Here is a 25230-nt window from a genome sequence, read left to right as displayed (position 1 = left end):
ATTATATTAGAAATAATAATACAATATTACGACTGTTCATTCCTTTAGCGGGAATGAATTGGCAGTTTGATGACATATTACTCAATACGTCATAAAATCTCGGGCTCATCATTTGTAAAATGCGATATATTTGTTTATCTAGCGTTTTTCCTTAAAAATATATACATATTCGTATCGAAGTGTTTGTGTTGTTGCATGTGATTCGATATAACCGAACATGATCACATACCTGTTCAAGAGTAATATAACGTATGTCCAAACTGACTGATATAAACTCCTAATGTTTCATATCAGCGTAAGTGTATGTTACAAAACGAAATGAAATCGTATGTTTCCGTCTTCGTGGTTATGTATGTCCAACAAAAGAATTTGAATAAAGTTAACATTATGTGATGCGATAAAAAGTAGTCAGCAATAACATAATCATAAGTTTAAAATATGATCAACAATCATAAGTGCAGTATATTTAACCATAGACTGTGTTTATATATCAATACAATTAATCATCGTTTTAATGGAAACAAACTGGACCGTCTTACTCAAGCGTGACTGCTGGACACACTTACCTGTTTAGGGACCTCTCCTGGTTCATCACGTCTGATGCCTTGGTCAGCCATTGACACAGTTCTGCAGTTAGATACAAGAAACAATATTACAGATGAGTTTATATCATTATGGAATGTTAATATGTCAATGGTATACTTACACTTATATAAGCAACACAAACGTAGTTTCCTTATAGTAAATCAGGAGTTATTAATTGTACAAAAACGTTCATAAAAAATCATATTAAAATATAATCATATCTGCATTCATACGATTGCAAAACGTGTGCAATACAGGAAATTAGCAGCTATAATGGCCGGTAATATTTTATTGCAAAGTGCGAGTGTGTATTAAAACGCTCGTTTCAAAACTGCGTTTGATCTTTAACAATGTATATGTATAACTACAATAATAAACATGTACTCTTTGTAATATTTCCTGTTAAACTTAGGGAGAAACTAACGCCTTCAATAAAAACTGTAGGTTTCATTGACTGCATATGTCTTTAATGCACTTGTTTATCATTTCATGTTAAAGGTTTCTATTCAATTAATTGTTTGTAATGTTGACGAATGCACTTATTTAAACATCGTCATATGCTAAATACTACGGATTCCGGATAGTGCAATCTATAATCTCGCCCTTCTTTCATCAAGGGCGACAAACGAGACACAATGCGATACACGATATTTTGCGCGACAGTCGCGGCTATGGCGCACCAAAGGGGTCGAAACTTTAACTTCTGCTCGAGCAGAAAAAATGCTGCTCGAGCAGCATTTAAATGCTGCTCGAGCAGCATATTGCTGCTCGAGCAGCAATTTACTGGTCGAGCAGCATTTAAATGCTGCTCGAGCAGCAAAATTCCTGCTCGAGCAGCAATATGCTGCTCGAGCAGCATTTATTTTTAGAATAAGCCATTGAACCCGCGGGCCAATCAAATTTGAGCTTACAAACGGACGACATTAGCTATCTCTACGGAAACGAAATAGACCGGTGTAGCGTCAATATTGTCAGATCGTGAGATCTGACGATTTTCACAGTACCCCCGTGATATTGCTCCGATCAGTCGCCGTGAAAAATGTCAGATTGATGAAAAATAATATTTAGCGCATTGTTGATTCAATTCAACTTAATTTCGCGTTTTAACAGCTTGCAGTTATTTTCGGACATCTTTCTTGAACCTAAACACATTGTTCACAACAAAGATATCAAAACAGTAGTTCTAACACCATGCAAACATTTGAATTTTAAAACGATTTTCGTTTTAAATTTTATATATATCGATGATGTACATGCATTACGTTGTAAAGAAATATGGTAATGCCTAATTTACAGTCCTAATTTTCAGGGCTATATCTCATTTATAGAACCATGCATAAGAACCACAACCCTTCACTTTCTTAAATTAGATTTATTGCCCTTTGTTGTTTTTGTATGATGTAATTTTTCAGGGCTTTATCTCAGAAACTATAAATACAAGATTTCAACATGAAATTTCATGGGTGTATAATTGTCAATGAGAATAAGTGCCATGCACAAGAAACATAACCCTAGTACATATGTACATGTCTGATGTTACTTTACAGGACTATATCACAGATATAGGTGAGGTGAGGTGTCATGCACAAAATCTATAACCCTACACTTTCTTAAATAAGAGTTATTGCCAATTGTTTTTTTATGTTGTTGCTTTTAAATAAGTGAGATAAGGGTACAACCCTTCAAATAAACTTTTCTGTTAGTTCTGCACCCATCAATAATCAAAATTTATTTGGCGGGGGATATCAATTTAACGAATTTGCTTATTATGAGTCTAAACGTTGAAATTGACTTAATATTTCAAGTAGCAATGAGAATATAAGACACAACAGACTCATCAGTCATCAGTATTATGTTAGCATATCTTTAGTCGGTTACTGAACTAGGGCAAATAAAGTTGAAGTTTATCAGGTGGTCTAAAAGTCCTCACCGCCTAGCAGATAAGTCTACAAAGTATTTTAAAACCGGTTCATGAACATGAAATGATAAGTCATTTACGCCATCAGGATTATTTATTTTAAGTCAATATGTTTTTGGCACAGAAGGATTTTATTAATATTTTGTTGAGTTCTCAGATTAATCGAGCCCAAAGCACTTCCTGCTACAAAAACATATTTTCGAGAAACAACACATATTGATAATATCCATTTTAATGCCGTTCGGGTCTTTACAGTGAAGTGATCGAGTTGCACAGATATGTTTGCCGCACTCCATGAATCAGAAGTCTGCGTCTCACGACTAGTCTCGATAAACTGAATCATGGGCCTGTCGCAACATTGTGGGATGCTTTTTCATGACCAAACATTTGGCAGTCTGGAAATAAAGTAAAAGTCATTCATACTTAACTTAAAAAACAACATTTGTTTGCAATAAGAAAAGCATATATTCACTAGATTAAGTGTTCACAAAAAATACTATTTCTGAAAATAAAATTGCAAGAACGATAGTTTGACAGTGAAAAGTATTCATGTTTTATGCATCATAAATATACAATCACATTAAGACATATTCAAAAACAACTTTTCATACAAAATAATATAATGGAGCAAAGAGAATGCTTTTTTTCATTATATGACACATTCATAAATTAAAATATGAGTAATCTTCTTGTTTAACCTTTTTTCAGGGTTATTTGACAAAAGTGGGACTCTATAACACAGTTTGATCCTCAGGTTATGATATTACATATGAAATATCATGTCCTTTATAAATTAAAAGAAAATGCAAGGCTCTAAAAACCAATGCACCAACAGAAAGGTACAATGATTATATTCTACATTCTCCCATTATTTTGTTGAATAAAAGTTAATGCAGATCTTTACTAAGCAAACTAGAGCTTTGTCACAGACGTGACAAATACCCCCACGTGCCGCATTGACACAGACTACTTTGCATGCTGTCTTCACAAAACAAGAGAATCAAATTTATGGTGATTTTTAAGAATGATAATGCCATTATCATTTATGGCCATTTCGACCTTTGAACTCTTGAATTCTTTAGCATGACATGCAGTCCAAATTTATGGCCATTTTTTTCCTTTTGAACTCCAAGTGTGACATAGACCTTGGAGTTATCGACATAATTCTTTTGCATGACACATCGTCCAATGACTGTGAACAAATGTACCATGTATTTTTAAAATCTCACAATAAATGACATAGTTATGGCCCGGACAAGATCATTTATGGCCAATTTTGACCTTTGAACTCACAGTGTGACCTTGACGTTGCAGATATAGACGTAATTCTTTTGCGCGACACACCGTCCAATAATGGTGAATAAATGTGCCAAATGATTTTAAAATCTCACAATGAACAACATAGTTATGGCCTGGACAAGCTCATTTATGGCCTTTTTTTACCTTTGAACTCAAAGTGTGACCTTAAACTTGGAGTTATCGACGTAATTCTTTTGCGCGACACACCGTCCAATGATGGTGAACAAATGTGCCAAATGATTTTAAAATCTCACAATGAATGACATAGTTATTGCCCAGACAAGCTCATTTATGGCCATTTTTAATCTTTGAACTGAAAGTGTGACCTTGACCTTCGAGATATTGAAGTAATTCTTTCGCGCGACACACAGTCCCATGATGGTGAACAAATTTGCCAAATGATTTTAAAATCTCACAATAAATGATAAAGTTATGTCCCGGACAAGCATTTGACCCTTGAACTCCAAGTGTGACCTTGATCTTGGAGTTATCGACATACTTTTTTCACGCAACACACCGTCCCATGATGGTGAACACATGTGCCAAGTTATTTTAAAATCTAACGGTAAATGACATAGTTATGGTCCGGACAAACTTTCGGTTTAAAACACACTAAGTGACCCCGTGACCTAGTTTTTGACCCAGCATGACCCATATTCGAACTTGGCTTAAACATCATCAAGATACAACTTGTGACCAAGATTGGTGAAGATCAGATGAAATTTCGGGACAGACCAACAGACTGACCGACAGTACGACAAAGTGACTCCTATATAGAAATATAAAGCTAATTTATTACCATCAATGCAAACACTCCACAGCTGTTTCCATGGCGCTGTTTGTTGCAAGGTGGCACTTTAAACTCTGAACTGAATTTTTCCAAGCCATCTTTCACAATTTGCGCTCGTTGACACATGAACTGGCTGCAACAAATATTTTGTTGGTAAAAATCAACAAAAATCATGTGCCTATATACTTAAACGGTACTTTATCTATACCAAATTGTTTTGGTAATCAGTTTTCAAACATATATATATATATATGTGAATCTATTAACACATTATTTGAAACACATAAGTGTGAGAGATAGGACACAATAATAAATAAGAATGAACTAAGAAAGCAAGCTAAACTTTATATATAGCCTATCATTTTTAAAGTGCTGGTGGTCATTACAAGTTAATATTTAAGATAAAGATCCAAATATAGAAAACAAATAAGATTGACAAAGTTTTTTGAATATCTTGTTTGGTATATTGCCTGATGAATGATAACTGGAACTGGCCAAAAAAACTCCCTAAATGTGACCTTTGATCTCTTGTTAACGCATGCACTGCAGCTTCTCTACATGGAGAACATATGTGGTAAGCTATATTAAAAATGGCATATTCAATTATCGAATCACAGTTTGGATAAGCTCAGAGACACACATTAAATGCACATACACCAACTGCTACTGTGACTGCTATATCAAGCAGGTAAGACAAAAAATGAATTACAGCTTTGAACCTTACCAGAACAGATCGAACAAGGCCTTGTTGTTACCACCCAACGAGTCGTAAATGGTTACAGTCCTGGACATAACACTTGCAACCAGCAAAACCCAGTGATTGTTGCCTTTACATTGCGGCAGCATAAGTAGATCATACATATTGAAGTGCACCTACAAAATGTGGAATTATAATGTACCTTAAACAATGTATACATTACTAAACAGTGAGAAATTTGCTCAAATTACTTCAAAGAAGTATAGTGGCATGCTAGAATCAAGTACAGTTTAAGTTAACAATAAAACAAAAGATTGTCAGGCAATATGGTACTCCTGGAACAACTTTGTAGAGGTCATCATTTGCAAAGAACATGTAGAATTTATGAAGAACCACCACTTTTACACAAAAATTCATGTTATGTAAAACGAAGACTTTGGCATTCATATCTCACAGACATATCAAGTCATTACCACTGCCACCTTCATCAACATAATTATTGGACACATAGAGAACTACTATATCTCACTACATACAAAATGTGGTAGCCCTAGATCCTAGAGTTAAGGACAAGAATATTTTTAAAGTTTTCACAAAATAAGCAAGAAAGAAGTGTATATAATGTTTAATTTTGTGACCCGCGGGTCAGGGTCAAATTTGACCCAAAGGGCATAATTTGAACAAACTTGGTAGAGGACTATAAGGTGTCACTACATACCAAATTTGGTAGCCCTAGGCCCAACGGTTATGGACAAAAAGATTTGTAAAGTTTTCACAAAATATACCCTATATAAGCATATGTTAAATTTTGTGACCCTCGGGGCAGTTTCAAATTTGACCCCAGGGGCATAATTTGAACAAATTTGGTAGAGGACTATTAGATGTCTCTACATACCAAATTTGATAGCCCTATGCCCAATGGTTATGGATGAGAAGATTTTTAAAAAAATTCACAAAATAGGCCTTATATAAGCATATGTTCAATTTTGTAACACCAGAGCAGGGTCAAATTTGACCCCAGGCGCATAATTTGAACAAATTTGAAATAGGTTCATCCAAGGAACATTACTGAGAAATTTCATCAGAATTGGACCAGTAGTTTAGGAGAAGAAGATGTTTAAAGGAAAAGTTAATGCACGGACGGACGGACGCAGGCACGGACGGACGCACGCATGGCGGACACAGGACCATGACATAAGCCCCGCTGGCCTTTGGCCAGTGGAGCTAAAAATCAATTAAGGAAGGGAGGGAGCACCCCTCCCTAACCCAACCATAAAGGCCCCTGGGCATCTGAAATATGATCACAAGCACTAATAATCATATTATAATGATAAAACCCGGTCACCACTGTCGATAAATTGGAAATTGTTATGATTGTGAGATATAATGTAAACATTTGCATACAGATCAATATTTTTTCTTCAAGCCAAACACAAAATAACAATGCAAAATTAAAGTTTTAAAGGTTTTCAATGGGTACAAATAGGGTATTTATCTGGACATTGGAAAAGTTGAAATACATGAAAATATCATCAAACAACTTAAATGTATTTCATTGTTAAATATGTTTTTCTTGATTTTTCTCCAAACTTTACACAAATATAGATGATTTCAAAAATAACTAGAAATGGCGCGGCAGAGGCCGACGTGTATCCCCACGCCGCATGTTTGACCCAGGGGTGCCCCAGGGTTGGTAATGGGGCTATGCATAGTTGAGATTGAACGTATTGTCATAAGAGAAGTTCGGTATCAATTAGATGTGAATCGGTGTAGAAATGAAGAAATTATAGTAAAAGGCAATTTTGGGTGGGCGTGGCCTATGTGGGCGGGGTGCCCCAGGGTTGGTAATGGGGCCATGCATAGTTGAGATTAACCATAATGTCATAAGAGAGGTTCAGTATCAATTTGAAGTGAATCTGTGTAGAAATGAAGAAATTATAGTAAAAGGCAATTTTGGGTGAGCGTGGTCTATGTGGGCGTGGCCAATGTGGGCGGGGCACCCCAGGGTTGGTAATGTGGCCATGCATAGTTGAGATTATCCGTATTGCCATAAGAGAGGTTCAGTATCAATTTGAAGACATTCGGTGTAGTTTCCGGTGCACTCAAAATGTGCAGCTCGATGAGATACACATGCATGCCAAATATCAAGTTGCTATCTTGAATATTGCAAAAGTTATGACCAAGGTTAAAGTTTTGGGACACACACACACACACACACACACATACAATGACAGACAGGCCAAAAACAATATACCCCCGATCTTTCTATCCGGGGGCATAAAAATGAGTAAAAATCTCTGACCAGGCCCCACCTCAACCCACATAACTTTTGACCCAGGGGTCAGATCAAAATTCCAAATAATGCAGGGTCGCACATATGCTCATAGCTACCATGTGTGTAAGTTTCAAGGTTCTAGTGTTTATAGTGTAGGAGGAGAAAGTGGCCAGGACGGACGAACAGATGAACGGACGGAAGACGGAGATAACCACAATATCCCCACTTTTTCTCTGAAAAGCGTGCGGATAATGAAGCCTAAATGAAAATTTTTCTCAAATTTTAGATGTTAAGTTATGGCAACAGTTTTGTTTGTATTGCATAGGGAAAGGGTTCAAGTTTTATAAATGAGTAGGGCCGTTCTGTCAGATGTAACCACTTTTTCACCACAAAAGATGTTAACCAAATGTTTTGAATTTTTTTTTATAAATGTACATGTCTTTTGCACGTAATAAAATCCCATTTAAACATGTTATCAATATTTTGTGTGTTTTGTCAACATGCAGTATGTTCTTAAGCAAAATTTAAATACACAATCAGAAGTGTTCTAAAAAAAATTATGGAAAAAATTGAAATGTTCATGTTTTTTAACACATATTTTTCAAAACTATACTCCTAAAAGTTTTTTTCCCTGGCCTCAAAGCAGTGTATCTTAAAGTAAAAACTCAGATTTATCAAAATATAGGATGGCCTTCAAATATATGTGAAGTTTCTTTTTTATTATATAAGAAAATCTGCAAAAACTAGCTTTTGCCAAAACTGTATACAATTTTCAAACATTTGTACACTTAATTGGGACACTAACATGACTTTTGTATACAAGTAAAATAAGCAAACCATTCAACATACATGTATATAAATACTTTTTAAATTTTTATTACATTTGACTATACAAATTAATGTTTCCCCCAAATAATGTTCTGTGCTAGAAGGTCCGTTTGATGATTTAAGGTTGATGTTTAGAGATTTAAGGTTATTTGTACTTGACAACTTTAGTTTTCATTTATTCTAAGAAATACCCAAACAGTCAGTAATATAGAATACAAATTAAATTGGCATAAAATATTCTGATAAAATTATAAGATAAGTTTCAGGGAACTTGAATTGTTTGCTGAAAGGATCTAGCATGATTTTAGGCCAAATCTGTACACTTGGGACATTTTCAAAACGGATGAAAATCTGAAGAAAAATAGCATAACTTTTATATGTATTTCATTTGAGGTATTTTTGTGGCCCTTAGTATGTTTATAACCGATGGGATATCAGAGGCATAAGGAATCTCCATAATTATGCAGTGTGTCATAGATCTGTATTTCCCATAAAAAAAAACACATATATTTCACAAATTGTAGATACATTTGACCTGGTTTTCAATATATTTCACATAGTTGTATATATTTGACTTTGGTTTCATAATTTATCTTGTTCTATATAATAAAGATCTATTTGACATTGCTCTCTATATGCTGGAGATCTATATGCTGGACATTGTTCTCTATACAAATGGATAGCATACCTTGTTCTCTAAATATCAAATGATGTTCTCTACATATTAAACATTGTTCTCTATGGCATTGACCTTGATCTTTAAATATAAGACATAATGCCTCTTATATGTTGGAATTTGATATCTATATATAAGACATTGCTCTCTATACTTGAAGTTGATCTAATATTGTGTTCTCTATATATTGGACGCTTTTCTATAAATATTGAACATGGCTCTGTATACAAAATACATGTTTATATTTTTTTATAATATTTGACCTCGTTTTGTATAAAAAATATGTGTCTTGTTCTGATAAAACTGGGCTAAATTCATGTGCGGAAAGTGTCGTCCCAGATTAGCCTGTGCAGTCCGCACCGGCTTATCAGGGACGACACTTTCCGCTTAAACTTGATTTTTGGTAAGAAGGGACTTTCTTCAAACTAAAAATACCATAAAAGCGGAAAGTCTCGTCCCTGATATGCCTGTGCAGTCTGCACAGGCTAATCACGGACGAGACTTTCCGCACATGAATTAAGCCCAGTTTTCTCAGAACAAGACACATATAATTCACTGTTCTATATTTAGACCTTGGTCTCTATATATTAAACATTATATTCTCTATATATTGGACCTTGTTCTTTATTAATTAGACCTTGTTCTTTTTATACTTCATACATTAAACACGATGTCCTCTTGCTTGACCTTCCTCTGTAATACAATATATCCTCTATATATTTTGGTAATGTGTCATTAAAAATGAATAAAATAATAATAAGTGCTGTACTGTTGTTTATCGAAGGTTTTAACATGGTTTTTAGTTTAGATGTGTAGGAATTGTACCACAAGGGTGACAGTCTGCATTTTTTAATTATAAGTGTCTGAAAGACTTTGTCATCCATCATATTTGACATTTGACCATGTTCAACTTTTATTTTGGCTTTTTTTTTCAGTTGCTTTTGAATGCTTTATTAAATCGAAATTTAATCATTAATTCTGCTATAATGTATGTTTGTTTTCACTTTCTGGAGGTTTATAAGAAAAACATTCATTTTATGTCCCAAGTGTACATGTACAACATTTAATAACCAACTTCAGGCTAACATTGAAGATTATTGGAGAAACATTTTGATTAAAATTGACATTAATTTGAGAAGAGGAAATGTATTTTTGTAATAATGTTATGGTAAAGTCAAATATACTTCCCACACATTATCATTTATATGCTTATTTTTTTCTTCTGAAGACAAAATATGGAGACATACCCATATAATAAGAGTAGTTCACCCCCAGAGTGAAGAAACCACCTTTTTCTCTTGGAGATTACACCCTTCTGTGTACTTCTTTCCAGAAAATTAGTGCCTTTGTTTATTTTTTAAAAGCTATAACCTGTCCATCAAACATGATACAAATTTCGTACACTTGGGACAATACGATATTTGTCTTGCAAAAAAAGTTCACAAGGTTTTGGCATCAAATTTTCAGTACATCTAGTGATAAGCATTAATGGTTTGAAGAAAATGATGTAAAACCTTGAAAATTCTATCTTATGAAAAATTAAAAATAACTTTCTTGCAAAATGTACACTTGGGACAGGGACAAATTCTGACCACATTTAGTATTCAGCTGTTCAAAATTTACATGAACAAATAATTGTATAAATACCTGTACAAATGTGTAGAAAAAACATGTGACAGGTTAAAGGACACTTTTTGCCTATAAATATTGAAGAACTTTATGATGCCACCTCTTAATATACGTGAAGAGAGTTGAAAATTGTGGCACAAAATTTACAAGAACATCATTGCTTTGAACACTTGCCAAAAGAGATATCAACCTAAGTTATAAGAAGCATTGTTTTATTTTTCTTAAAGCATATGCATTTTTTTATTCATTAAATGATGACAATACCTAATATTTCTGAAAGTTTTATTGAAGTATAGAATTGAAAATTGCCTTTAACATAAAATGTCACGCAAAACCAGTACACTTGGGGCAATTTTAAGGATATTTTTCAATATATTTTGTTAATGAAGCAAGTTATTGAGAAGAATTTTCACATTTAAGTTAATCACATGGAAACACTTCTGTAAGATAGAAAAAAAACTCAAACATGCTTAATGGTAAGAAAATAAATGCATTTTTTATTTAGGCTTCATTATTTTTTAAATCACCCATATATGATGCGGCATTTGTCTTTACGGAATATAAAAAAATCAATCATTTTTACCCAGAAGTTGGCGCTGTAATAATTTGCTATTCTGTGTGTTCTTTTACCAAGCTTGATTAGGAATTTTTGAAAACGCGCCATGGAGATTTTCTTTTACCATTAAAAATAATAGTTCACGGATTCAAACCATAATTCCTGATTAATATGTTGCTACAGTGGATTCCTGTTCTTAGCATACCATGTCAGCAAAAAATATGCTAATAACAGGAATATGCTATTAACAGGAACACACATTTTAGCATAAATATAGCAACTGGGGGCATACAATAAGTCAAATCTGTTAATAATTGATCGTCAAAGTGAAATTTAAATTCAACATTGTATATGATTGATGTTTAAGATAACTATTTATCAAATGGAATTGTATTCTAAGGTGTTTGCGTTTGCATTTGAGCATATTTTTGCAGATTTAAAGCATATTTTCTTGGCATTCTGAGAATGTTATAAGCTATAAAGATATTAAGTGAATTCTGAATATTGGGGTTAAAAATTAAGCTATTACTAGAAGAAAAATACATTAACATTTAAGAATTAATCTGTGATATTCTATATGCTAATAACAGAAATATGCTATTATCAGGTATGCTAATAAGTGGAATCCAGAAATTATTCTTCAGTCTGACAAAATTTTGTAGCCTGTCAGACCAAACAACTGACAGATTATTTCACATTTTGCGGTGTCTGACTTGGCTTCTCACTTTTGAGTCCATGATGCTAAATGTTTTAGATTCAACACTAGTTTCCTCAACCTCACGACACCAGAGCTCCTGTGATGCAAATATACTTAAGTGGTATAAAGAGACATTTTTTTCCCTGCAAATTGCGTTTAGTTCCTCACTTCTGGTTAAAAACAAACCTGTTACTCTCCGATTGACTGTCAATTTAAACAGCAAACTCCAATACATATTCCTGTTTGTATTCTTGTATGAAAATGTCCACAACATATGGGCGTAGTTATATGGGGACTGAATATTCAAATACATGTAGGTTAAGAAGTACAGTAAATGACATGACAAAATGCTGTTAGGACATATCATCATCCTTAATTCTAAACCAGCTATACATGACATTATTCTTAAGAGGGGCATTTCAGAATAAAGATAAAAAGATACAAACGATTCGCAATGGAAAAATTATTTCCTGCAAATATTTTTTATCGAAATTATTTCCGTCAAGACCTGTTGTACAATAGCATGCCATGGTTAAAATGAGTGTGTAATACAATGCCTAAACTCTTACTGCAAAGTTTGGGAAGTCTGCTTTAGGGACATTTAAATGGAAGAACAGATGAAAGGTAACTCATTATAGTGCCACCAATGTAATAATTATGCAATTTTTTCGCAGTTCAGAGCTGAAAATAACATCCCAGAACTTAATTATGCACTGCCAAGTTATTCAATAAATAGTAAATTGTAAACATTTCAATTATGAAAAAATAAACAACTTGTAATTCAGACACAACTCACATTTTACCTGTTGTTAGCTTTGAACAAGCTAATTGGCCTCGTTGAAAAATAATTTACATTGAAATTGAGAAAAGTCCTGTAAACTATCATCATAAATTTTAATAAACTGATGTTTCGTAATATCTTTAATCCTTGAAACTGTCCATGATATAAACTTTAAAAAATGTTGACAATTTCTAACCAATGACATGCCTTTTTATACTTTTGACAGGTTTGTTAAGTCACATACTTTCCATCATGTTTTTTGGATGTCAACTCAACTGCTGTATACACAGTTTCTAACAAAATCGATAACACGAATGATTCGGCACTTATTGGCTCTTGCTTTCTTGATTCGAAAAAGTTTGCGATCGGCTGATATTTTGGCGCAACAATCTCGGACGTCTTTCGACCTCTCTCTGCTATTTTTATTTTGCATCGTAATAGAAACTGAAAGTACAGTTGCTTTACAAAAACATGCACAATGAGCGACGAATTAGGTCAGATTGAAAACGCATAGCGTTTGAATAACTATGACCGTTTGCTGAGCTTGCTGAATGTAAGCGTCACCGCGTTACGATAATAATTCCAAAGAGAAAATACCTAAAATGAGCAAAGCATTTTCAATCGAAGTTTTGTATCGTTAATTTGACGAATTTGCGTAAAAGTCAAATTGGTTGCATTTTCAATACTCATGATATTGTATTTCTTTGCATTTTTAAACATTTTAATAGGGTGAAAGACGCAGATACGCAGCTTATCTGGGGCACTGAGAACTGGTTAACAGACATGATATTTTGCCTTTTTGGATAATTGTAAAAGTTAGAACAGCAGATATACATGTATAGGGAGAACGAGAAACGTAAACAATGTTAACCAGAAAGGCAAAATAACAGGCAATCGGCACCTGTGTCGGAAGCAATTATTAAGAATCATTAAGAAAGTAAATCGATAGAAACAGAGAACCTACACTTGCGCACCCTTTGAGCCATTCTTAATCTTATCAGTCATCGTCGTGATTTTCGCAAAAGTTTTAACAGCCGTTAGACATTTATGATTGATTTTCTTATTAAGCGAATGGCAACAATTTTTTTATCAACTAGTTTGCAGCCAAAATATAAAGCACTTACCGCGTGTCAATGTTAAACTTTAAACAGGTCGTCACATAAACTTGCAGAAGATGTGAAAAAGGCACCATCATGGCGGCAGCCATTTTTTCCAAACAAACCAGTTTCGCACCAAACGGCAAATATAACAAGAGTTCTGATTGGCTAATGCCATAATCTAAAAATAAATGCTGGTCGAGCAGGATTTTTCTGCTCGAGCAGAAAAATGCTGGTCGAGCAGTAAATTTGCTGCTCGAGCAGCATTTTGCTGGTCGAGCAGCATTTAAATGCTGCTCGAGCAGCATTTTTTTCTGCTCAAGCAGAAGTTAAAGTTTCGACCCTTTTGGTATCCCATACGCAGCGACAAACTATATATTTAACATGATATATCGCCTTTTGGGCAACCTACACATTGTCGTGCAATAAATCGTGTATCGTGTGTCGCCCTTGAGGAAGGAAGGGCGAGATTATAGATCGCCCTATCGGGATTCCGTAAAATAAACTGAAAGGAAATAATATACCGCCTCCTCGGCCTGGCGATTAGAGTTTGTTTTTGAGCCGTTTCGGCATGACTTTAACTGATCAGGCCGGTAGTTTACCTAGCAGCTTTTTACAATGCCTTCTTGCAGACGTCCATGAATATAGGATACTGAAAGTTAAAAATCATCTTCATAGACGATAAATAAAAACACAATAAAACTATACCAGCAGGAGAGAAACTTAACAGAAAGACAGACTCTTTTATCAATTGCCAAAAAATAAATTAACCCAACAATGTGCAAACTGATTATTTGAAATTCGTTTTAACCGGGGATGAATGTCACAATTTACGCATGATCTTACCCCAAAGTTATAATGTCTTTAAAATCAATAAGAAAAAAAAGTTGAATATATGACAATATGCTGTGTTAAAATTTTCTTATTGTGTGATGACGTATTGCTGGTAACCTTTTCCAGAAAAGTTTGCAGAAAAGCACACGTTTCTAGTCACTACCAATTCGCAAAAAGGTTCGTGCATTTATACGGGATGGTGTCATTAAATTGAACTGTATCTGTGAAAGTGATAAGACCCCTGAAGAAACATAGACGCGTGCGTGCACAGCTGACTGAAAGAAGATCCTTCTCGTGACAATCAGGAACTGTGCGAAAGCGCGAAAAGAATATTTACATATTAAAACACTGGTACAGTCTCCTTGTTTGTGTAAGTACACCCGAACGGCTGACATTTATTGCTTAGCTTTATATGATAATTACTCTAAACCTCAGAAGGAACCCATTAGCAGCAATCGCAACGGGTTGATAACACCTATTTTCCTCTTTAAGTTAGTGTATCGGTTAGACAGAAAGGAAAGGGGCGTGACGAACGCAAGGACTCGGATAATAATGGTATAAGATTGGTAAAATTATTATAGTAAAACTGGTTTTAAAATAGGTCAAGCAATATCAAGTTGATATGAAATACAGATTGCTCAATACAACAATATATGCCTATTGTATAAACAATGATAACTCGTATGAAGCGGATAACCTTGAAACAACTATTAGGTTTGGTTATCTTTTACGAATAGCGATTACACAAACACTTAAAACCGAACATGTTGTAGTTAGACAATGTTTTGGATCTGGTATATATAGGTTAATGTACTGTTATATAGGTTACTGCTGTTTACAGTCAAAACATTCCATATATATGCTGCTATTGATGATGATGATAGTTATGCTCAGGTTGATGATAAAGATGATGACGACGACGACGCTGATGATGATTATGATAACAATGGCTACATTGGTAAAACATAACATTAGATTTTGCTCTTAAGCTTTCCAAGTTCATATACCATGCTGAAAAAAACCCAAACGTAAGTAGCTCAATATTCAACGATTATGTACCCGGGGTACATTGTAGTATACTTCTGAAGAGTAGCCGGGGTACGTTTAAATAGTACCTGAGTCGAGTCGACAACGAAAAGTAAGCCTTTATAAATAAAGCTGGTGAAAATCAACACAGATAATCTTGCATTTATGTAAATGTCGTTTAAATGTCTATTGAGCTATATTAATTCTGAATTCGTACTGTTCGTATTCGGCGATTAATCAAAAGACCCAAATCTGGTCGCTACTAAAAAGACATAGGAAGATTTATTTCCAACAGTGTTTGCATTATTTGACCATTTTTCACCATGAATATTTTCTCTCTGAAAAGCAACTTAATAATTGCTAAGTGCTTTAATTATTTTGCTCGGATGAATGCGAAGTTTTCATTCTTTCTTGACAATTATTATAAACTATTTGATACTTATTATTTTTAACAAATATTGTTATGTTTGATTATTCAACATGCATATCTTCAAATAAATACTATATTGTACAAAGTTCTTTGTTACACAATGGGGCCGTTTTGACCAACTTAAAAACTGTCTTTGGGGCCGTTTTGACCAAAGTGTTGCCGTTTTGACTATTTTTGACTAGGGGCCGTTTTGACTGGGGCCGTTTTGACTGTAAACCGTGTACACATATGCACTGACCTTGACAGTGTTTCGTTTTAAAATGTGTGCTTATTCCATACATTTTACTGTTCAAATAGTTGACTTATAGTTATCATTGTGACTTACAAACTTCAAAATGCTTTTTTGTTGTTGTTAAATCGTTCATAAAGTTTGATGAATTTCCTTAGCAAAGAACTATTTTGTTGTGTACATGCAGCGCTTTTCAGTGGCGGTTCTACGGTCGTGTTTTAAAGGCACTGTACCAAGTTTGAGATGTTTAATAACTGCGTATTACTATAATTAAGATGAAATCAAGTGGAAACAGGATAAATAGAATACATGGTAGGTGCCGGGATGGAGAAAGTTTATCCGGTTCGGCACGAAAATGAAAATAGGGCGAGCTTTATTTTCATTTTCTAAGCCTCACCGGATAAACTTTCTCCATCCCGGCACCAACCATGTATTCTCTATACGTCTGATAAACAACTAACATGCAATTTGGTAAAGCCTACAAGGACACTTTTAATGTCACACTTAAATTAAAACAAACTATTTCTGCAAATACTTTATAATTGCCAAACTATAACAATACTGAAAAGTTTCATAATTTTACTACTATTCAAAAGAAATGCAAGTAGACAATATTACAAATTAACTACAGCATGTCGATTTTAATTCTATCACTAATTTTTTATTACTCTAGTTTACGCATGCAATTGATAATTAAAATTTTATAATTAGATGTATCATTATTTTTATTGAAGCTTTTCTGCAGATAATTATATGGCTAATGCATAGAGCTCTTTGTTGTGTCTAATTGTCTGTCGTTCAGTCTTCGGACAATCTTAATTACTTTGATGCTAATGACGCGTTCTTTTAAAATGCAAATAAGTGTGTTAATGCATTCTTTAAGCACTTAATATTATATTTTTTAAATATTATTTAGGTGTTGTTTTTTTAGTTTCTTCTCGATTTATTGACTAAACAAGTCTTGTTATCCATATGCTTTGCGTTAGCTGTAAGCAATGCTTTTGACTACCAGTGCATTGCGCATGCGCGAAAATCAGGAATCAAAACAATAACAATGAACTGGTCTATTGAACCTTAAGGCCAATGAATGAAATCTCTCGGTAAAGAAAACATATTGCATAACTATTAAAACCGTAAACTGAAAAGTATTATTACAAAAATTAACTTCGCTACAAACGTTTCATAAAAACCAACAGAAAATTCTCATGTTTAAAATTAATACAATATTCTCAATGACTGGAATAACACCGAACTGAAATACAGAACGTGTTACGTACTGTTTACATTTGATACCGAAGGAACTTTTTTGTACACATACGCACACATAACAAATAGTGCGTCATAAATATTAAAATAAATTAATGAAATAAGTTGATAAATATTAAAATAAATTAATAAAATAAGTTAATATAATAGACTTACATAGTAAGTCCAATCGCACATTTTAAGGTAACACATTCACATTAACACATCCACAAACAAAACATCTACAAAGAACAGTTACGGAAATTACTGGCTACGAAATTTATATTTAAAAGTACACATGTCACGTGGTGTGTACCAAACGTCACATAAACACAGCACTGAAACACGCATATTTCTCTTACTAGAATGTGCAGTGTTGATACACAAATCCGCGCGAGCCGTACTGTATATTCTAGCATATAATGTCATGGATGCCTTTCAAGTGCAGCAGAAGGTCAATATGCACAGCAGCTCTCATTTAGAGGTTCAAGGGAATACAAAATTTCATATTTTGGGCACAAAATAAGTACTTTTGACTAATTTTATGGTGGCAATCTGATCAAAATGGGAGTTCCTAACCGAGCCAATGAAACAAATGCTCATTTTTTTTTAGGGGGGGGTTAGACTGGAAGGCAAGGTTAATATGAACAAGATACATATATATATAGAGGCAAGCATTATAAGCTTAGAAATGAGGTTCCATGTAGTATCAGGGGCAGAAAGGCAGCTAAGAGCAATGAAGGCTTCTTCTTTTAAGGACACAGCTTCCTGCAGAATTCTCAACACAACAAATATTGATCCATGTCACCTTTGTATGCAAAGACAAGTGAATAAGGTCAATACTTCCCTTAAATCACTGAATGAGACAAGCATGTACCAATAGAAAACATAACTAGTTGCTGAAAGTGACACATTTTAGCAAAAAGATCCCTCTAAGGTAAATGATGAAGGTGACACGTGCTACAACAATCCTATGTTTAACTCGGACGCGACATCCTTTCAAGCCGAACCATGACTGTAAGCATATTGTAAGAAAACAATACCAAACACAAGCTTATTGTAGGGTTACAAGTAGCATATCAACTCAGCTGTACTGCATGCATGCTCAGGAACAAGGATAAACCCGTTCAGTGCCAACGTCCACTGATAACAAAGCACAAACTTTACGTGTGAGGACGCGGAACTATCGGTACAAACTGCATGGGGAATTGCACGACGGCAAGGGTTTGAGTGACCACAAACCTGATTATGACATTATTTCACACCTTAAGCCTCATGAATATGCTTATTTGCTTGTGTACATGATAATAATTTAGTAGTATTACCTGTTTTGCCATCAACAACCCTTATCCAGTGGCCCTCGGCTTAGTCGCAGACATTCCTCTACCTGAAAAAGTCAAAATTCCTAATAGAAATAGATATAAAATGAAAAACAAACATGCATTTATGTATTTTAAGTGTATTTCTATGAATAATATGAAGTGATAAAGCTTGTTATATTCATGATTATACTAAATATGAAGGCTGGCTCAGTTAAGCGTCTGCTGCACTGTCCATACTGTAAAAATGTCAGCCATTCCATGTCGGTGAAATGGGGCTCTGTTTGAATGTACATGCTTTACGCACAAGCTATTGATGCGTTACTGGATCACGAAGTCCCTGGCGTTGAATTCTGACTTCATGTAGCACATTAACACTACACAGTCAACCAATATGCCTTTGAGTTTAAGTCGGAAAGCAATTTGGCCCTTATTCGGCTATGTAAGGGTGGGGGTCCACTTGAAAAACGACTATTTCAGGTCAAATAATCTGAGTTCATGCATTTATTGCACTTATTTTCTTCTCTTTTGCTAAGAAACGACCAAAAATCAGCATTCCCAGTCATATTTTGCACTTGCAGATGGTATTTCATTTTTACCTAAAGTTAGTTAAGTTCACAATATACCAAAAGATTTCCTACACAAATTCAATGTAAAAGCAATAACTTTAACCAAAAAAAAAGTCAAACTTGTGCGCATAGAGACCCTCATGACCATACCTTTTCTCGAAGAGCATTCCGAGCCGAATTGATTCAAGCAATAAAAAAGATAGGTCACGCGGTATGCAAGAAAGAACTCGTCACGAATCAAAAGTCACTGTTTTACGGCCATCTATTTACCGGCTTCTATCCAGTTCATGAGGGTTTCCCGCCATCTGTCAAAGTCTTATGTAGTCTCCAATCTGCAGATAAAAGAGTGAATTTCTAGTAAACATGTTTCCCTGCCACATGCTCACATAAATATTCTTAAATTAGGTCATCGCAAGTGACCCTACAGAGAACCGTGTCTTCAAATAAATGATGTTCATGTTTTTAGAGAGTATAGCATTGCACTCCAAAAAGATTAAGTATATTGTAAGCTAAAGGTGAAATAAATTCTGATTAAAATGTGTTATTCTTCCATATTATTATCTTCCTATTCATATTGCATCAATATATTAAGTTTGGCTGGATTATCTGGCCATTTGGCCATTTTATATCATATTTTCACATGCGGATGTTTTCTGTCCGAAGAAGGCGATTTTAGGCCTGTTAAAGCCTAATTGTCCCTTTAAGATTTAAAGCTGTTGTGTTCAATACCTGCAACAAAATACCAAAACAAACCAAATGGACAGGCACGTGGGGCTTATGCGGGGTGGGGAAAAATGACTTTGCTAGATATTTTCACTCTAAGCATTTTTTATAATGTCTTTTTTGTGTGTTTTTTAATCACCCCAAAAATGTCAATTTCAAAGCCAAAAAAATCCAATTTCATCTAAGAAAATAAACAAGTTAGTAAAAATGAGATATCAAAGATACTTTGAAGTGTAGAAATCAATAAGCTTCCAATAACTTGTTGTTTCGCACCAATAAAAGTGTGAAATCTTGAAAGCGCGTTGTCGCTCGGAGCCCATTTATTTACCAGCCACCAATTATATTTTAGCATATAATGCCATGGATGCCTTTCAAGTGCAGCAGAAGGTCAATATGCACAGCCAGCTCACATTTAGAGGTTCAAGATAATACAAAATTTCATATTTTGGGCACATAGCAAAACTAATTCGAAATCATGGAGGATCTACAAATTACAAATGCAATTCCTAATGACAATAAGTAAGTTTTCAATCCTTATTGTCTTTCTGAGTTGTATTAAAAACAACAGTAGTGGATCCAGTGCGGCTAGAAGGTGATTCAGGTAAATTTTGCATAATTTCGCGACCTGTCAAATTGTGTTCCTGAATAATGTATCGTCTTGAAAGCATATTTCGTCATATACTATGTTTACATGCTATCTTGTGATGCAAGGAACCTCAGGGCCCAGTGAGAGAAAATCTTCTCCACAGCAGGAGACCCTGTCAGTGCTCATAGGGCTTGCCTTGTTGCAATAATTCAACACTCAGCTTTATAACCCAATGGTTAGCTGTGGTTGCAATGCGCCGTCTCTTGCCCATGGGTGCAAAATTTAATCAACTATGCAATGGTTATGGAACACTGAAACTGCAAGATCTTATCAAAGTTTACCTGTCTAAACCACAAACTCATACGAATGGTACCATTACAACAATAAACAATTGCTTTTTATTGACTTAGTTTTGCTTTCGTACGCTGTATCCGCCATATTGGGTAGCAGGCTCTTTCGGCCCCAAGCTCTTTCGGCCCAGTCCGAAATTTCAGGCTTTTTCGGCCCCAAGCTTATTCGGCCCCAAATCGACCAGGCTCATTCGGCCCCATATTTTATTACACCTATTAACTAGGGTGTATGATTGAATAAAGGTGTTCAAAATGATATATATTGTGCTGTCTGTTTGTTCCTTTGTATTGCTTTTGATTATTGATGATAAAATGAAATTAATTGAAAACCATTATTGTTTTACAAACTGTTACCAATGTATGTAATTGTTTTAATTGTTAAATTGTGCCGGATTTTAATTTTGCATCGATTGTCAGTTTGTTTGTTAAATATTGCGTTTGATTAAAGGTGTAAATGATGAGTATTTGTTTGGTTTGTTCCATTGTTGTTTTTTGTCGGTTATTAGCAATTCTTAACGAAATTATTGCAAAAAAGTATCTTTGCCTTAAATTTACTACGATTTACTACTATTTCCGATATGAAGCGCTGTCGATGAAAGTGTTATGTTAAGATCGTCTGCTACACATTTCAATTTTTGTGGGAATTTAATAAAGAGGACCAATAAAAGGTATGGGATATAGATAAATTTGTGTAATTTTAGTTAAATTTTTATTTTGAAATGCAATTTTACCTGTTTTTTCCTCATTTTGTTTTTATTTGTTTTTGTTTATAAGCGTAGTTATGTCACTTCATCAAAATACTCGGAGCGCTTGCGTGTGACGTCATCCAAATGGCCGCGTTCTTAATGTAAACAAAGTGGTCGAAATTAGGTCATGGTCGACTTACGGTAATCGGAGGATATAAGTGCTATTATTGTGTTAATTGGTATCATAAGTCATTTTGCTGTCTATGTTATACTTTGGTTACTAGTTCTATAATTGTGCTGTGAAATTTGGTATGATATTGGATGTAACTTGTGTTAATCGTAAATAAATTTGTAAGTGTAAGTGTTTGTGATTGTGAATTTGTGATGGAGGAGGACAAGTGTTTAGTGTGTAAGAATGCCGTTCGCTCGCTGCAGCATGGCATCACATGAAACGTCTGCGACAAATGGCAGCATCGCACCTGCAATACAGGTGAGTGTTTATTCAAATACTAACAATAAAAGTTAAAATTCTCTCGCGAAACATTGTAAAAATGCTTTCAAATGAGAACTGAGACATTTAATGAAAACGTGAATTAATCTAATTGCCTTATTACAATTTGTTAATCTGGTTAGACACATGTTTTTTACAACCTGATAAAGGTAATAAAACCGGGCATAGGTGCGGGTGCTATTCAATGGCTTCACTCGATAATGAAAGTCGGGGTCGCATTAATTAATGAATTATGATATGGATTTTATTATTATAGTCTCATCCATATTTATATTTTTCATAATTTTGATCATATAAAACATTAAGATGATGATGCAATACAGGTAAGTGTCAATGCCAACTGACAAGCTAAGATTATCGACAAATAAATTATTTTCCTAAGTAAGACTGAACATGGGTCTAATTTGCAAATTTTTTAATTTATTTTATTGTCATGGTTATAATTTGCAATTTTTTTAAATTTATTTTATTGTCAGTTCATTGTCAGTTCAAAGTTTACTGATTTATCAACTTAAATCTTCATTTTGTGTTACCTGTTAACCCGAATACACACCACACATGTATTTAACAACCTGATAAAGATCATAAAACCGGGCATAGGTGCGAGTGTGCTAGACAATGGCTTCATTCGATAATGATTGACGGGGTCGGAGTAATTAAAGAAAACAACATCTGTTTAATGCATTATTGTTGTGTGAACAAGTTAGTTATTAATCAATTAGGTTATGTTGTAAATTAATGACGAATTTTGCAAACACTTTGTAAGCATATCCGCGACATAATATTTTAGTGCAAAGAGGGGGGATATTGTTCTTACCTTCATCTGCAATGACTGCCGCAACCGCCCTACAACGCCTGACATCAGCCTAAACTTAGAAAATGTCGCGCAGTCGACTATGCTTGAGGTACTAGTTACGCGCTCTGTAAAAATGGGGTTTAATGCATGTGCGAAAAGTATTTATATTTTATAACAATTTTACGTAATGAATTAAGTATTTGTATATCAGTTACCGTTATATTTTCCCGTTTACAGAAACAGACAAAGAAGCAAGCTGTGTGGCGATGCAGCGTGCGGCGGAAAGCGTTCATGTGTACCGCGTATTATGCTGATGATTGTGACTCTTATGATGAATGATGAATGATTTATATTTATATGATGATTATTATGATGATGTAATTGCATTATTAATAAAATAAACAACTTGTGTGCAGTAAATTATGTAGTATGTAATTAGGTTCAATTAATGTATTGTGTTGTTAAGACGTATGTATTCCTTATTGTTATAAATTATCCAAATAAATGTAATATAAATTATTTTATAGTTTTGTTTATTTTCAAAGCCGTCTCATATTCTTGTATCTATTCTTCTCATTTCGACGACGACATACCTGAAGCAAATGCATTAATCCTCAATAAAGATAATATATTACTGTAATAAACAAAGTCGATCACGATGTGGTATATACAGAATACACTGTTTCAAATTTAAACATAAACCATGTCAGCGAGGAAAGTGTTTTGAAACATCGTCGTGTTTTTATAGGGTGCATGCAAAGGATTACATCCGTAGGTTGCCAATCAGGTTAATTTAACATGTTTATGAAGTTTATTCATTATTTTCCTCAATTTGTTTCGAACGACGTCTGTTTAGTGAAGCGCACGGATTCTCTGTGCTAAACTGCACCCATGTTTATGAAGGGGTGCATATGGACTGACAGAGCAGCGATAGCAAAAATTATCAAAGGCTCTGGCAGTCCGTTTATATGGACTAAGGGCTTGCCTGGACCCGGGCAATGTTGATATATTAATTTTTGTGAAAACAAACATCAAACTTATGAACAGTGAAAAGTGTATTTTAACGAGCAAACTATGAAGTGAATAAGTGTTACGGTTTCGTTTTATTTGGACATCGCTACAATGTTAAACGAGAAAATGGGTTATGTTTTTTGTTAATAATTGTTTAATGTATTTTAGTCAATTTATACTTCTAAAACATTGATTACTTTAATTTAGACAGAAAATTCCAATTTTCTCTTATCTGAGGGATCCGGATCCGAAAACTGCAGGAACCCATATTTGGATTCGGATTCGCATCCGAACACATTTTTTGGATTCGTTACAGCCCTACCATTTGGTATGGGGTTAGCCTCTAGATAACCTGGCTCAAAGATATTTAAATAAATAGTCTATTTATAGATAACGCTGGGAAAGGGATTAGGCTACGGTATCTTGATCTTCTCGATTATTTATTAAAATTAATTATTAAAGAAAAACGCCTTTTTAGGTCTTAAACCAATTAAGAATGGAAATATTGGTTATAAATTTATATTTTATTCAATGAATTCAGAACATTTTAAGATTAAATATATTGCACACTGATAATAAATAGATTAATAATTTTGAAAACACTAGGGCTTTGTTTGTAGTTTAATTATATTACAGTATCAAATACCCCCCCCCCAAAAAAAAAAAATCAATAATTATAAACAGAACAGGGTTTCATTCAATTATTTATTTATGTATTAATGTATTTAATTATGTATTAATGTATTTTTGATGTATGTATTTATTTATTCATTCATTCATGCGTTCATTCATGCGTTTATTCATTCGTTCATGTATTTCTTTCTTTATTTATTTATTCATCTATTTATTTATCTATCTATCTATCTATTCATTCCGTTTGTGCGTACTTGAGCGTATTTATTGGTTTCTTGGTTCGTTCATTCGTTCGTAATTTCTTTCAGTAAGTCATCAAGCGAGCGAGCGAGCCGGCCTGTCGGTCGAGCGCTCGTTTTTTTTCCTTCGTTCATGCGTCCGTCCGTTTGTTTGTTCGTTCGTTCGTTTGTGCGTTAGAGCTTTTCTGCGTTTATCATCATCATCTTCTTCTTCA

General features: G+C 34.2%; 2 protein-coding genes across 8 annotated transcripts in view; both read right to left on the bottom strand.

The window, feature by feature from the left end:
• The window catches only part of LOC127839151 (uncharacterized), a 31403-nt gene that overhangs the window by 3445 nt on the left and 2728 nt on the right, over positions 1-25230 (bottom strand). For 2 of the 7 annotated variants that reach the window (XM_052367348.1, XM_052367353.1), the window contains exons 1-5: positions 21131-21386; positions 19751-19812; positions 18918-18979; positions 14353-14480; positions 567-627 (exon numbers count right to left, since the gene is read on the bottom strand). In XM_052367348.1, the coding sequence (XP_052223308.1) occupies positions 567-617 (51 nt within the window). In that variant the 5' untranslated portion in view covers positions 618-627; positions 14353-14480; positions 18918-18979; positions 19751-19812; positions 21131-21386. Of the gene's footprint in view, positions 1-566; positions 628-14352; positions 14481-18917; positions 18980-19750; positions 19813-21130; positions 21387-25230 lie in introns of those variants that run through there. The other 5 variants (XM_052367350.1, XM_052367354.1, XM_052367352.1 and 2 more) reach the window with 3 other exon arrangements.
• LOC127839157 (sentrin-specific protease 1-like) lies at positions 2720-14002 on the bottom strand. Its single transcript, XM_052367397.1, has 4 exons — positions 13856-14002; positions 5317-5465; positions 4602-4725; positions 2720-2898 (listed from the first exon to the last, which is right to left on the bottom strand). The coding sequence occupies exons 2-4, from the start codon at positions 5451-5453 to the stop codon at positions 2824-2826; spliced, it is 336 nt and encodes a 111-aa protein (XP_052223357.1). The 5' UTR covers positions 5454-5465; positions 13856-14002; the 3' UTR covers positions 2720-2823.

The sequence above is a fragment of the Dreissena polymorpha genome, chromosome 7 (assembly GCF_020536995.1).
Source record: "Dreissena polymorpha isolate Duluth1 chromosome 7, UMN_Dpol_1.0, whole genome shotgun sequence".
Lineage (NCBI taxonomy): Eukaryota > Metazoa > Mollusca > Bivalvia > Myida > Dreissenidae > Dreissena > Dreissena polymorpha.
This window is presented reverse-complemented; position numbering and strand designations above follow the sequence as displayed.